Consider the following 16,380-nt stretch of genomic DNA (forward strand, 5'->3'; position numbering starts at 1 on the left):
ATGATCATTAATAGTAGAACAAAATAATATATAATACAAAATTGGGATTTCACTGCAGTAGAGGTCAGAGCACTTGTCATTGGTAAAAAGTGATATTGATTAAAATTAATCATTTTTGATTGCATTAAACTAATCCAATATCCGTCTTCATTTATTTCTGTGAATGTTTTTCATTAAAAGAATTTTATCTAATCTTTTTTATGAGTGATCATTTTCGTTTTATTGATGTATGTATATTTAGTTGTATTAACTGATATAATGGTGTTACTACACATATTTTGTTTATCATAAGGTCATACAAAAGTGTATATCTGAAAAAAAATATCAAATTTTTTAACTCGTCCTGACGATACGATACAATCTTAAAAATTACATTAATCGAAACGATAAAAGGTAATTTATGACACTTGCATATTTAAGTATTAAGTAATAGCAGACTATTTCTGTACACGAATGAACGAAACCGTTCTAAAACCTCAAATAAAACGATCCGTATTGTGCACCTTTTCTTAAAAATTCCGCAAAAACCGGTATCCAAATTTGAGGGGAATGTGACCCATCGCCCTCTTTTAGTCTACGTCACTGTTCCGAATTCGAGAACCCGTCGAAACCACTCAAGGTGACTGAATATTTAGCTCAGATTACATAATTTGTGCATTAGCAAGTCAGTTTCACTTCAGCATATGCACTTTATTTGCTTCAATACTTGTTCATAATTTGAAAAAAATTTCCTTAAAAAATTTAAACTTCACCCGACTATGACCGCCAACCGCCGTCACAAGCTCATTGGCTCATTGGCTGACACGTTGCTAGGCAATGTGGCAACGCCGCTTTGTGCTTGAAGTTTGACGCAATCGTAAAGTGACAGTTCGCGGTCCGACGTTGGAAGTTCGTCCAGTTTGTACGAATCAAGGGGGATCGGAAGACCTGTGCCTGTGTTTGGGGTAAAGTGAAGTGCAATTAGTGGTTTTTATGTTGAAAAATTAGAAAAGTGAAAAATCGTGCAATATGACGGGGAGAATGGCAGGCCAGACTATAAACGACAGACTGCTGGCGGCCAAGCACAGTCTAGCCGGTCAGGGATTAGCCAAGTCCGTTTGTAAAGCTACGACAGAGGAGATGATTGGCCCCAAAAAGAAACATTTAGATTGTAAGTGAATAGATTTTCCTACACGAATTTCTGGGCGCTTGTCGGGAACAAACAGTTGTCCAGAGTGATAAGCTGTTATTAGGCACCTGTAGGAGTGGAAATTATTTACCTGCTCTTTGGAATGTGGTTTTTGTGTCGGGGTCTGTGGAGCCGATAGGCCTAACTCGACTCACCTCCAAAAGACAGTTGTATCTTATGACTTTTTTGTTTGTTTTTTGGGTGCAAATTGTGACGTTTTTGATAAGGATGATTTCAGTCAAAAATCATAAATTATCGCGGGTTTTAATCACCTGATAACGGAAAAAAAGCCGACAAAAACTGTATCCCGGGAAAAACCACGAGAGGATTTCTGCACTCCTAGAAAAAATGACTCATACCTTAATTGTTATTATGATCTGTGCAGACGTTTACACAATGGGTACTCTTGGTACAGTACACTATGTTGACTCATGCATCTAGGGTAAAAAACGTTATTTTTTCTCCAACTGACCGTTAAATCAGATGGGTATGCACCCAAAATTCTTGCTTAATTGGAATTTAGATAATCGAAAATAAAAAACAAGTTTTACAAAAATGTGTTTTTAATTATACACGAATGTACAAAGTAATTTATTTTAATTGCCATCAAGAGATTTAACAGTTCTTGTATATCACCGGTAAAGTGATTGGCGAAGTGTGTAAAATAATCTACAATTAAAAGAAGTGCGTTAAAGCAGAAAGAACTCACCGGAAAGTACTTCTTGTTGCAGTTCAACACTATGCACAAAAAGCTGAGGATGTTATGTAAATGCCGAGGTAAATGCAAGCTATTACTGAAATGGGGGCATATTGCAAAGGCAAATTATCCGTGTTTACCGCGATCTGAATTTTGCATTCTGTTCAGCAACTAACGGAACAAACTAAAAGTGCTGATTTTAAATCGGTTTTTGAATTTTAATGCTGTCATTTCAGAAACTAGAGCGACAATTTTGGGAAAATGCTAAATAATCAAAGGTTCTAGATAGGATCTAGTAAAACTCGTGAATAGACTGTTTTGCTGTTTTGTACACTTATGATGGAATTCTTTTGGTTCCTACAGATTATTCTGTGTAGTAGTCTCAATTCACGATTTTTTAGAATTTCAAGGGATGCTCACACATTGTTGGGAATTTTCTGGAGAACCTCCGGGATTTTCTGGTGTTCCTGTGGAATTCTGAGACATTTTTACATTATTCAGGAGTTCCTACACTTGTTTGAAAGCCTCTGAAATTTTATGAGATTTTTAGGATTATTCTAAATTCGCTATTCTCAATGTTAAAAAAGAAAGCTCATACAAATTCTTAAAATGAACGAGGATTGTTGAACATGAACTTGAACTTTTTATTTAGCAGTACATACTATTTTTATACAGTAAAGGAATATTTGAACTTTTTATTTACTACTTGTATAAAGTAAAGGAATTTCTTTTCCAGTTACAGTTCGGTCTGTGTGCTCTATGAAAATTACAATAAAAATTTCTTGAGTCTTAGCTCTTTGTACAAGCTTCGATGCAAATTTAGGTAAAAAACGTTAATGCAAAATTGTTCGTATTCTATGCTAAAAAGATTTTATCAAATGGTGGTTCCAATGGTTGAGTCTACTTGGAGGTATAAATAAAACTACGATATGCGGATAGAAAATGTGCTGTCATAGATAACAATCACAAGTCATTTGTGGTGATAGCGGCGAGATAACGGTGATAAAGTATTTATATAAAAAAATGTTCCATTAAGGTCACCTTTTAAACTCATACTCTGATTCGTTGCAATATCTTGCAGTAATAATAAATAACCAATTTAATAAATACTCTATTTTGGAGAGACCTATTTTTTGAGTGTGAATGTTGACTAGTCCCGAACATGAAATAATTGTGTCACGTAACTCGATCGATTGCTTCTAAAGCCGACACGTTCTCCAATCAATTTGATCGCTACTGGTGCCTATTTTATAACAATTTAAAAAACCAGAACTGATTGACGGATCAGGAAGACCGTACATTTCACTTTCACATGTGCATAAAATACGAAGTTGAGTCTTTGGCGTTGGTTGCTGATTTCGAATCAAGTACCATTCCCAGTCATTACAATAAATTTATTGTTCAAGTGCTTGGTTGTTGGCAGATGGAGATAACCGGAGGAACAAATGAGATCTTTGAATCTTAATTATATAAAATTATATCAAGTAACAAAGTATCAACTTTTCTTTTTGTTGAGGATGGCCTTGACAAGTAAACAACTTATAAGGTTACAAAAACATGATGAGCGGTTTTCATAAGTGGCGGTGTTAATTTGACTATAGATGATCACGTCCGAAAACTTGTCTTTTCAACTTATAGGACATAATTGCTTGTGTAATTACGGATCAGACGGATTTAAGCTAACGACCTTACAGTAGCTGCGCTGAAATTGTATTGATTTTAAGCATTAAGGTGATAAAGATCGTGGATGCAAATTAGCCAGAGGTGCCTGTTTTCGAAGATAAATGTGTCTCGACTAAAACCACAATTTATACAGTTATGTTTATTATCAATTTTGTTGAATAATAGCGTTATAAGGTCATTACTTTATCATACCAAAAAATATCAGTCAACTTATCTCAGCTTTTTCATAATTCCACATTTTGTTTTGGAAGGTCATTTAAATTTTCCACGCAAAGAAAGTTCAAAAAAGATTACGACACTAATTATTCAGATTAAGCGAGAAAGTCGCGAAAAGGGACTCGATAATTTCTAATAACTTTAACGATTTAATGAACTTCGCTTTAAGTGGCTGTTCTATTTTTTGTTTTAACTTTATTAATTATTTTTTGGACCCGCCGTGTAATCTGTTGGTACAATCTCTAAAACTCTTTAACAAAATATTTGCCCAAGCTATTTGAATAAACAAACAAGTGCACAAAGAAAATTTGTTGATATTTGTGCACTTGGAGACTAGGCGACGTTATTAGCGATAATAGTGATAATCCCCTAGCGTGTTCGTAGTGAATTAGTTGGATTATAGATTTTTCAACACGGCGGTTCAAACATGTCGTGAATTTTCACGTGTAACGTATTTATAGTGGTTCTAAATTTAAGTACATCCTTGTAAACAACCGTCACCTTCGGAAACGCGTGCGGGGATATTTTTGTCCTCTTTTTAATTAAATATTTCTAATCTAAAATCAACTTCATTGAACTGGGAAAATCGATACATGTATTGACATTCAGTATGGAGTGTTGGGAGTTTCGCAGGGTATCTCTTTTTGATAAATTTAGTTTTTAATGGCTACTCGTCTTAGTTTTATGACTTTCTATTTTTATGAACGCAATTAAGACAATGAGCGTTTTAAATAAATAAATTTTGTTTATTTTACCGTGTCATTGCCCTGTCCAAGAAGCTCCACATTTTGTCATTTCTTTCCGAATGGTGCACGTGGCAACTAGTGAAAGCTATTCATTTGCAACGAACTTTGTTATTATGTGTAATTTTGTATCTGGTTGGACACAGCTTCCGTTTTTGTTAAATCATTCTCGTATAGGAAGTGTTGCACAACTTTTTTTTTCGATTTGTGCAAAATTACCTTCACCTTCGTTTTGTGAGATTCTGCAGATTCTCACAAGCGTCGTCGTTTCCGTTTTGATTATGAAACTTCGATGCCAAATATCAAATTAAGTGAAATACAGTCCCACGATGCAACATCATTCTAATTTCACTTTTTACCATTCAAGAAAGAGAAACTAGTTGCATTTGATTTACTAATTAAGGAGAGGTCACGAGCAAGAGGAAACTGCAATGGATGTAATGATTCTTGGGGAATTCGTTTCGCATCCGCTCAGGTGGCGAGACACTTTTCAGATGGGGTGGAGTTTTAACGAGCAGGTGTTGGTTGTAATTTTTGTGTCCAGTGAACCGATAATGTTATTATTATGACTATGAAACAATACCGATGCGGGTGAAGGTAATTTGTAGCCGCAATCTATAATTTTGATAACGAAATCCAGCGCTAATGAACGAATGAGTGGTTGTCAGGAATGTGATAACATTATTTTTTCTGCGAAGCACTTGGTCTGGAATTGCCATTTTTGTCACCGCTTATCTACCCCAGAAACCGAAAGATGGGTTTCCCTATAAGCAAAATCAAACATCGGTTGTCACAGGAAATTGCCACGTGATTACAATGATTTATTGTGTCTGAATTTAATATTCCGAGACCATCATTACAACGAATGTTTCTTGTAGTAGTCAGTTAACTCTTCGTGTAAACGTGATCCGCAAAGGTAAGGTAACGACCAACCTTACAGTTCACGATGATCACGAGCAGAACGCTAGAATTCCTAACTGGCACTAAAATCCAGCATCTGTCCTAATATTAAAATCCAGCGAAATCTACGAGTAATAAGACCAAGACATTTGTTGCTCCTACTTCATCATTTTTAGTTAAACCGTTTAATCAACGTGAGCTTCGTTCGTAAGCTCCAATTTATAAAGTAATCCTTCCTGAGCCCACTTTATGCAAATTTGCCAAGTTGTATAATTTTTACAAAATAAAAGCAGTGAAATTGAAATGCGGAACGTCTATTTTTTTCGCTAAGAAAAACACGTGGCGTGGGACGAGGGGATGAAAGCTTGCGTGCTTTGTGGGTGTAGCTTAGAGCACGTGTGCTTTGAAACCCTTTTCTGAATACAAACATTGAAAAATACTTTGCATTATAAAAGCTGATGGCGTGTTACAGTGACTCAACGCTTCCAGCAAGGTCCGTGAGAACTGAGTGACTTGCATTTGAACTTGGAAGGGTAATCTAAGTCTGAAGCCCAAAAAGTGATTCAATCGCCAATTCGCCAATCCTATTTTCGAAGAGTAAATATTTATCTCTCTGTTCTTATCGTGTTGTGAAAAGTACTAATCGAATTAAACAGTTTTGATCGGCGAAAACAGTTTGCTATCGCAATTAAAGGACAACGATCTGTGTAGAGATTAATTGGATTTTTTTTTTTTGATGTTATGGAAATTCCCGTTTTTGTCTTGGGCGAAGAGAAAATTCCAGTAGTAAGAGTTTCACCAGACGCATCTTTTTAATTAATGGCGAGAGATTGTAAATGTAAAACAGAGGAGTTGAGTCTCATTTATCTCGTTAATTCTGGAGCCATGGTCTTGTTATTTCAATTTGTTTCCTCTTATGACGTCTAACCTCAGTTGTAATAAATTCGCATTTTGTGGTCAAGTTCCATTTGTTTCGCCGAACATCCATGACCCAGTTGCGCCGCGCTTTTGACCCACGTATAAAAATTTTCGAATTGTCGCTCCTGAAAGAATTCACCAATTTAACCACGCGGAAGACCAGTTATGTAATCCGAGCGTTTTAATTTTCAAAAACCACTCTCCAACTTTTACCTTTCCACGATTGCATACAGTGGTATTAAGGAGGTGCACGTTCGTTTTCAATTCGCTGTGACGGATGATTGTGTTCTGCCATGCGATATACTCACGCCTCTTCACTCTTGCAATTAATTCTAATGAAGGCTCATTTAATTAAACTGATATTGCAGTTTTAGATTTAGCTTTGACATTTAAATTTCCTCGTTAAACTGCGTCTGGCTCGGAAAACCGAAAATAAAGTGCCAACTCGACATGTCGACAATGTGGGACAATTAGAAATTTCATAATTGATTGCGTAACGATTTATGGAAACACTGTTGTTTTGTGCAACTGTATTCCGTTTCGAAAGTTATTTAGAATATCGAAGTTGAGCGAGTTTGATTTGTCCTTTTGTTGGCATTGAGGATGGTTTGCTGCTTTGCCAAATAGAGTATTCTTCTGTATACTCAGCGGCTAAAGAATGGAACCTTGAAGGTTCAAACACCTACCTCCATGAGTAGAACGGTAGAACTTACAAGATAATTTTTAAGAAAGGTTAACAACACATCTGAACGTGTAGGTCAACAAGTTGACTAAGCGTTGAATATTGAAGTTGACAAGCAGAGATTGTGCACCTAATAATTGCGGTGTTCATGAAACGTAATTTTGAATTCATGAATTTGGACGCCCACTTGGCGGTCCGATTTCCTCGATTAAACGACTATCAGTGCTATCAAAAAGTCAACAGTTCCAAAAGGTTCTGTGGATTCGCAACCAAAAACTAATCAGTTTTAGGGGGAGTATTCCGGCCCCAATATGATATTATAGTTATCACTGTGGTTATCGTACAATGCAGGCTTGTTTGTTTAAAATTTTATCTTAGTTTTAACAGCTTCTGGTTTGTGTCACTTACATATGGTTTTTATTTATCTGGATTTTAACAAGTTGGAAATGAACATTGAAATATTGATTTCCGATGAAGCAATTCTGTTTCCATCCACCGCCTGTCATGACTTGTTCACCGGAATATGAAAATTCGTTTAATTACCAACAATTGGAAGGAAACTCGTTAATCTAATGTGAAACGAGATTTCACGAATGGTACTGAAACAACAATACGTTAGAAGGATGTAGGTGTACGTTGCGAAGCTATTCTGGTGTTTTGTATTGATTTTGAGAATGAGGTAAAACAAATGTATATCCATTATTTTGCCAACAAAAGGTGGCATTTTATATATCCATGCAAATTTCATTTACGCACTATGTTACTTAACTCCAACAAGAGTTTGAATTTTATGAACTCTGTAAAAACGGCGGTATTTACGAGATCTAAACAATTTATGTCATGACCGTATATAGCTGGAGATTGATGTGTTGTTGCAGCCGCTTTGAAAAGGATTAGTTGGATTCGAGTTTTTGTTGTTAACAGGAAGCGGACTTTTTTCAGATGGGAATTTCAGAAAATCGCAGGTGTATTAAACTTAATAATTGAATTGTCAGATTTCTATATAGAGGAGTTTTTACGAATCCTCCGGAAATTGAGGCTCATTTTTTCAAATATTGTCCTAGAGTTGTTATTGCGCACACAGAACTGTTACGTACATTTCCTGAAGCTCGAAGGGCAAACACTGACTTTTGCAGGAACTGAAATTTGCTTAAAATGACTTGCGAAATATTTATTAGGACGGAGAAACAAAAATTAGCACTGGTTCAAAATTTGTACAAGAGAAGTGGGCAGGAATTGATTTTTAACCTCATGTTGTTCCATCAGGTCCGGATTTATTAAAAAATTCTTAATTTTTTTTCTATAAATATTTTTTATTTACTCTATAAATATTTATTTTCTTGTGCTCTACTTAAGTTATATGTATAAATAAGTAGCTCTACAGAAACAGAAACAGAAACGACTACAGAAACAATTCAATAAACGAGCTGTAGAACTGATACCTTGTACTTTTATTTAATATTTTCTAATAGGTTTTTCTACATAATTTCTGGATTATTGTGTGGATTTTGGTTTTTTGCCTCGAATCTTTTTAACGATTTTTTATTAGTGAATAATCTTCTTTAGCTTGTATGGCTTCCGGAAAGTTAAAAGCTCTACGACGTTGAATGTTGAGAAATCGGAAATACTGTTCTTAAACATGCAATTTATATTGTATTTTCACCGGTAGACAACAACGATAAATACTAAAAAAATGAGGTACCTATTAATTGCAACTATTGTTTTGTGCAATTGTTTTCGTATACTTTAGTTACTTCTAATGACAAAACAGATTTTCGAAAGACAAGTTTACCAGGGATAATGGTACTTCTCAAAAATGGCCTAGACCTGACTTCCCCTGATTTCTTTGTTATTTCGTCCAACTTCTTATTTTCTTGTAATTTCATAAAACTTCTCCTGATTTTATGGTGATTTCGTTCATCTTCCCCTTATTTCCTTATGATTTTGTCCAACCTCTCCTTATTTTCTTATTATTTTGTCTAAATTTTCCTAATTTCTTTGTGATTTCGTCTAACCTCTTCTTATTTTTTTGTGATTTCGTCTAAATTTTCCTGATTTTCTTGTGATTTCGTCTAAATTCCTCTAATTTCCTACTGATTGTCTCTGATGTCCTAATGATTCCCTTGATTTTCTAGAGATTTTCCAACGACCTCCCCTGATTTCCCCTCGCAATTTTACATTTTAAAATGTGCTGTTTTTTATCAGGCATCAGTTGTAATCAGCGTTAGCACTTTTTTGTCGGAAAAACAATTAACTAAAGAATCGATTTTGTAATTAAATTAAAAACGTTTGTTGAATTGACGTAAAGAAATATCGATCGCATTTTTTAAACGCACTGAACTGAATTATCAAAACAAACATTGCTAATGAATGCTCAACACATTACAATTGATCATAAGCATGGAATTACTACGTAATAACCTCTATTTCCACGCTATCGTATTTTAATTAATGGAATTTACCACTAATGAATGAGAGCGAAAATTTGGCTAAAACTGTAAACTCCACGGTCATCACTCTGAAGTTTGTTACACTCGCAATGACTGTACTATTTTTTAAATCTTGTTTTATTAAATGAACACTTGCGTGCAATTTTTGAGTGGGTGTGTGCCATTTAAATTATTTACGATGTTAACCTTTAGTGTTTTTTTTATTTTTCAGATTTAGTACACTGCACGAACGAACCCAACGTGTCCATCCCACAATTAGCAAATTTACTCATAGAAAGATCACAAAACACAAATTGGGTTGTTGTCTATAAAGCCCTCATCACAGTTCATCACATGATGTGTTACGGAAACGAAGTAAGTATTTCAAAGAACTTGATAACAGGTTGGCATATCAAAGAAATACCACAATTTAAAGGCAATACGTGTTGTAATACGTGGTTTGAAGTGTATTGAAAGTACTTTGAAATTCATAATAATTACATGATATAACAAGTCTGCATAAACTAACCAACGGATGTGAGTCACGGTATAGTGCGATGAACGTAATTTATTTATTTATGCTATTTTAAAATCGAATAGTTCAAACTTCGAGGAATGCTTTGATTCACTACTATTTTGGTGTATTGGGAAACGTCGAGGATTCCCGGAGTTCAACTGGAAGTCTTGCAGCAATGCAAAAATTAAATTAATCACGGTTTAATAACGAATAGATAATTAAAGTCTACGACCTCTGTACAGTTATGTCATCATTGTTTATTTCGCGATTAATATTTTGACATGATGAAAACGTAATTATCTTAATTAAAGGCACTCGTGTTAAAGCGTGTGATAAATGATCTAATTAATTTTTTATTTTTCAGAGATTCACACAATATTTAGCGTCCAGTAACAGCACCTTCCAACTAAGCAATTTTCTTGATAAAAGTGGTGTTCAAGGTGAGTTTATTGATCTTTAATGAATTACCAACCTACACCCTCACGATTTTTTCTGCACGCAAAACTGCAGCGATGACGCACTAATCGCTTCATTCATGGAACTCTTGTGACTAAGACAATTGATATTAAGGGTTATTTTTAGAGGAAATTCTAAATTCATATACGAGAGTTATTTTTGGCGGTATTGGCCAATTTTCAGCTTCTCGTCTCTAGGATAGTTATTTTAGAAAGTGTAGGCACAATTCAATGCATTGTTATGCAAGTGACCTTTCAATTTTTGATTCTGAAAACATTTCTACACTTCCTAAAACGAACGATGTTTTTCGCACTTTGCAATTGCCTGTTTAAAAAGTTACGATGTAAAAGGCTTTTCCAATGAATAGCACGTTTCAAATGTCGTGACCCATGTAAAAGTCATGTTTCGATATTTTATCAGGCCAAAGCCGTCGGATATTACTGGGAACTATTTAAACAGACGATGCGACTTTTCCCATTTTCCTAAATTTTAAACAAGAAGTTACTAACTTGTCATTTTGTTTTTCCAAAGGGATTCTGAATGTTAGGACCGGTAAGTAAGACTTCCATGTGAGGTGGAATGGGCTTTTGTGTTGGATTTATCGACTCTCATTCTGTCTTTGCAATATTAATTTCAACTTCCTTGTGTTGTGATAAAATTTAAGTGTTTGCTTTTTGCACCCTACTTTTGCTTTTCAGAGCAACAACAATGCAAATTTAACCTGTGTATATTTTATAGGCTACGACATGTCGCCGTTTATCCGACGTTATTCGAGATATTTAAATGAGAAGGCGTTGTCGTACAGAACCGTGGCCTTCGATTTTTGCAAAGTCAAAAGAGGGTGAGTTCTCATCGTGATTTTGTTCGTTTTTCACGTTTTGTTTTATAGGAAAGAAGATGGAATGTTGAGAACAATGAATGCTGATAAACTCCTTAAAACTTTACCCGTTCTGCAGAACCAGTTGGATGCTCTTTTAGAGTTTGAATGTTCCGCCAATGACCTTACAAACGGCGTTATTAATATGTGTTTTATGTTACTTTTCAAGGACCTTATAAGACTTTTCGCATGCTATAATGATGGTATTATTAATTTATTAGGTGCGTATTGTGGTGAAGGTCTCACAGATTTCTCAACGTGTGCTTTACAGAGAAATTCTTCGATATGAATAAGAAACAGTGCAAGGAAGCCCTGGACATATACAAAAAGTTCCTCATTAGAATGGATAAAGTGGCAGAATTTCTGAAAGTAGCAGAAGTGAGTCAAAATCGATATTTTATCTAATCGGATGGGAAAGATAAATTATTGTGGTTTTAGAACGTCGGCATCGATAAAGGTGACATTCCTGACCTCACGAAAGCACCTAGCAGTTTACTAGATGCCTTAGAGCAACATCTGAATCATCTCGATGGGAAGAAGAGTTCCCAAGCGAGTTCAACTCAGTCAACAAGGTGAGCATGTAAAAATTCCTGAATGGTGTAAACGATCGGTTTGTTTTAGTAATCAGAAGAACGTCAAATCTGGGGTAACAGCCTTGTCCTCGACTAGTAACGCCTTCGGAAACGTGGTCGCCAACGGCCGTTTCGACGCTCCTTCTAACGGCATCGACGAGAGCCTTAAACTTCAAATGCTCGCGGAAGAGGAGGCCGCCATGAACCAATTCAAGGTTTGTCCACAATCTCGAGTTTCCCATCTAATGGGTTTCTTTTAGTCGAAAGTCAATACATCCGTCAATCCTTTCTTGAGCAATTCGTCGTCTTCAATCAAGACGCCACAATCAGCATCCGAAATTGATCTGTTTGCACCGGAACCAGTCGCACCTGCTCATCTGAGAGCTTCTGATGATTTGTTACAGTTATCAAATCCTTTCGCAGATGCGTTCACACAGCCTCAGCCTGCTGTCAACCAGCCTTTCATGCAAAGTAACAATATTTGGATGGCTAATGGAAATGGTAATTCCTTGGAGCATCATAAGATATTTTTACCGGTTTTGTAGCTTTTACAGCGCAGCCCCCAAGTCCTGTAGTGTCAAACGGAGCGTTCGTTTCGGAAAACAATTTCGCTTCAGTTTTTGGGAACACGGAAACGAAGAGTAAGTTGTACTTGTTTTGAGGTGTTTTTCTTTGCCAATCTAAATGTACAGGAGCGATCACCACTGTGATGATTGATTAGCATGTGCTGTTGCACAAGACTACATGTACACAATGAAATCTGTGCTTTCTCTCTACACTTTCATCGAGATACTTGTAGTAGAGCGGTTTCCATTTTTAAGGATTCAAGGACAATTTACAAGGCGTTTGTTCCACATTCTATAAAAGTCAAGTCGTGATTAATACCGGACCGTTATTCATCGTTATCAACTATAAAGTTGTTCTTGAATTCCCGCGTCCTCTTTACATTTCCTTTCAAAACTTAAAACGTCTAACATTGTGGTGTGCATTATGTAACATGACTAACGAACGCTTTTATGTTTTTCGCAAGCTGCTGAAGAGACTAAAGCTTCCTCATTTAATCCTTTCTTAGTAGAAGATTCCGAGCCTCCTCTTCTCCTCGACATCGGCTCTCCCGACCCGAATCCCATCCAACACGTGCTCAGCTATTTCCAAAAAAACAGTAACTTTTCCGAAACGAATTCACAAAATTCTGGACAGCAAACTGTCGCTGAGAAAGTCGACGACAAAGCTGCTCCGAATTTTATCAAAAGCGCCGAAAGTAGAAAGAATTTAGTTTGATTGGCAATTTTTTTGCTCGTTTCCTATGACAATAACCACCGTCACATCATTGACAATAATATACCCTGTGTGTTCACTGCTACTGATGGACTGCCCGTAGTTTCACACATAATAGATGGTTATAAGCAAATGGCAGGTGAATTTAAATGTGTTGTTATTCGTGTGGGAGTATGAGAGTGTATTGTTGGTGTAAATGTGGAGTTCGTTATTAACTTGCTTGAGTAGAATTCTGTTCTTTAAATTGACGTTTGCTTGGAAATCTATGCGATAGCGGACTTTCCTTTGTCACGAATATCAATTAATCTTATGGTAAAATAATACGACACCGTTCGGTATTCACTGTCTGCTTTGATTTGACTCACAACTTGCTGAAATATTACTTGAATATGCATGACTGCGAATTAATATTTATAAACGAATCCAACGGCTATTTCAAATACGTTGACTACCAGAACTTTTTCGTCAATACAATTGTTTTTATTCAATTACATTTTCCTGGAGTTTTTTGTTGTTATCTTATAATTTAGTATCGAACCACGTTTAATGGAATTAATTCCAAGAGTGATGACTACCTGGGGATCTGAATATATTAATTTCCTAACGTGTTTACGATCAATTTCGTGGAATATCAACCTAAACGAGCACAACTCAAATAAATACGCTTGAAGTCAAAGTAACGATTTATGCACACAGTAATGATTAATGAGGTTGCTGTTTAAATTTCCATGCTATAAAATTCCAAGTTTCGAGAGTATTATGCAAATTTTGCACATAGCTTCAAGGCAGTTTTAAACATGTGTGCTAAATTTTCTTCAGTACACGCAAAACAGGTGGGAATTGGATTCATGTAATAACATTGAATGCAGCAGTTGAGCTAAAAATAAATCGATTTTATGAGATTTTATGAGCGCTCATAAAGTGTTAAAATTGCCGTTCAGTTTGCGATAATGTCGTTTATGCAGATTTCAAACCTGTGCTAACAAATTGGAAAATTATAAGAATTTTCCTGAATCTTGACCCGATAGAACGAAACGCCCTTCGTCTTCATAACCAGAAGACAATGTTACTTTGCATAGAGTTAGGAATGATGGTTGTGCATGATAATTGTAATTACACGTTTGATGTTGCATGAGAAAAGAAATTTAATCATTCTGATTACGTTTATTAAGGTGACAACTCTGGTTGTGGCCTCCAGTTACGTATGACTCATTGTAATTGTCTAGGATTTTTTCTCATGCATTTTTCATTTTCCACTCGCTTATTTAAGAATTGTTATGAAACCTTTCTAAAATAAGCAATCCATTGAGTGTAATTTATTTCAGATGCAGGCTTCGACGCGCTGGGTGGAGTCCTCCAACCCGTGTCTGCAGGGCAACCAACTTCGACCACTCCTAACAATAACAACATTAATACCAACAATAACACGTTGAATCAACAGACAGGATCGCCGCTACTGACAGGGGATTTGGAGTCTAGTCTAGCGTCGTTGGCTGAGAATCTCACTATTAACAGTAGAACGGGTTCCATGAAGTAAAAACTCTTGTTTTTTTTTCGGGACGTGATAATTTTTTATTTAAGGCAATGGAACTCCCCGAAAAACGGCTCAAAGGCTAACAATTGGACTCCTCAACCAATGTCGGCTACCACAGGTGCTGGATACAAACCCATGAATCAATCCATGTCAAGTCCACCGTTGAGCATGCAAACATTACAGCCTCAGATGTACCCGCAACTGCCACCAATGATGGTACAGTGGTTTTTGGTATCTGACGGGTACTAAGATTGTGATTTTTAGGGAATGCGCCCTCTTGTTGCAGCCCCAGCGATGATTCCTCAAATGAGCCCATTGGGCGTTGTACCAAATGCCTCGAGTCAGATGGGCCAACAATCGCTGCTGTTCCACTAAATGCCATCATTGTTGTAAATAAAATTAAAGTGTTACAATCGAGGGTACAATAATAGTTATAATGATGTACATATCCAATATTACAAATGTGATGATTTTCATATCTATAAATTTTTTATAATGGCTTCAGTAGTGGTTCTAAGATGTTTTCTTTATATTTTTGTTTGTTATCCATATTTATATTATTAAATTATTGTTAGACTATACGTATGATAAAAAAGATCAATTGGTATTAATCTGTCCAAAATTAGCTAAACGTTACTTGCTGAAAATTTTAAAATTGTTGGTCTCTAAAGGTGGTCAATTGTTTCGTATTAGCAGCGCATGTAGAATTTCTATCAATATTTTACTAGGATGTGGGTCTCATGGGTACTGTTACTTGTAATTTCATGTTTGTAAATAATTTCAAAATGTACCCATGATGGGTTGATTCCGCCCACTGCGCTAGTTGTATACGGGGGGACTAAGAGAGACAATAAAATTCTCCATTGTTGGTTACTGAACATCTAACTTTGGATTTTAAACGACTGTATATTTTTAAGTAAATTGCCATGTAATTTTTACAATAATTGTATTTTGCACAAATCTTCAGCACTCTAAGTACACATTTAAAATAGTTTAAAAGTTCAATGAGGATTTGTTATTACGATTGTGTATATAAGATTACAGTTTATGTACTCACAAATACAGTGTATTTCACAAAGTACTCTATATTTACTTATTAATGTATCTAATGCTGCTTCTGTATACTACACATTCTTTGTTAACGTTAATGTGTAATAAACTCTATTGTGTAAAATTAGTTTCAAAGAGATGATGTTCTTCATTATGTTTTTGCTCAAACTTGAAAAAAAAAAACAAAAAAAGGCTAATTAATCATTGATCGACCTCATGTCCACTTGATCCCTAAACCTTAAAAGTTTTTTTCAGATAAAAAATTCCCATTTGTCTCCACACTCATTTATCCCGTAAAATGACGGTCAATTAGGGACAATGTGCGAATGGAACAAAAACTACATTATTTTGGTGTCCAGCTCTAAATTGAGCTGCAAATTTCTTCAAAGTATTCGTTTATATTATTTGTTTTATTATTCTCGAAGAAAAAGCTGCTGATTAATAAAAATATTGGATGTAGTGTAATTTAATATTTTGCGCATCCACCAGTTTTGCAAAAAAATATTTTGTCGTTTTTAATTCTCAGATTTTTGATATTTTTCCAGTTTTAGAATTTGTACAGATGAAATCTAATTTACTGTTATGAGATAAATTTACAACAAAACGGCGGAATAACGTTTTTAAGTTAAAATAAAAATTACAAATTGGGCGCATCCACCA

At 35.5% G+C, this 16,380-nt stretch overlaps 1 protein-coding gene across 3 annotated transcripts; it reads left to right on the plus strand.

Annotated features, from left to right (window-relative positions):
• Positions 1–806: 806 nt before the first annotated feature.
• Positions 807–15,857, plus strand: lap (phosphatidylinositol-binding clathrin assembly protein lap). 3 transcript variants are annotated; one of them, XM_088050788.1, is made up of 15 exons: positions 807–1,150; positions 9,669–9,811; positions 10,318–10,393; positions 10,941–10,961; positions 11,148–11,250; positions 11,299–11,507; positions 11,558–11,664; positions 11,725–11,858; positions 11,908–12,073; positions 12,119–12,359; positions 12,404–12,499; positions 12,889–13,119; positions 14,462–14,669; positions 14,718–14,886; positions 14,935–15,857. In XM_088050788.1, the coding sequence occupies exons 1-15, from the start codon at positions 1,009–1,011 to the stop codon at positions 15,043–15,045; spliced, it is 2,157 nt and encodes a 718-aa protein (XP_087906914.1). In that variant the 5' UTR covers positions 807–1,008; the 3' UTR covers positions 15,046–15,857. The 3 variants fall into 3 exon arrangements, with proteins under 3 accessions (XP_087906914.1, XP_087906912.1, XP_087906913.1); XM_088050786.1 differs by lacking the exon at positions 12,889–13,119 and having other exon boundaries at positions 809–1,150; XM_088050787.1 differs by lacking the exons at positions 10,941–10,961; positions 12,889–13,119 and having other exon boundaries at positions 810–1,150.
• Positions 15,858–16,380: the final 523 nt, after the last annotated feature.

The sequence above is a fragment of the Gnatocerus cornutus genome, chromosome 2, assembly GCF_029298725.1.
Source record: "Gnatocerus cornutus isolate USDA-ARS CGAHR chromosome 2, icGnaCorn1.1, whole genome shotgun sequence".
In the NCBI taxonomy this organism is placed as follows: Eukaryota; Metazoa; Arthropoda; class Insecta; order Coleoptera; family Tenebrionidae; genus Gnatocerus; species Gnatocerus cornutus.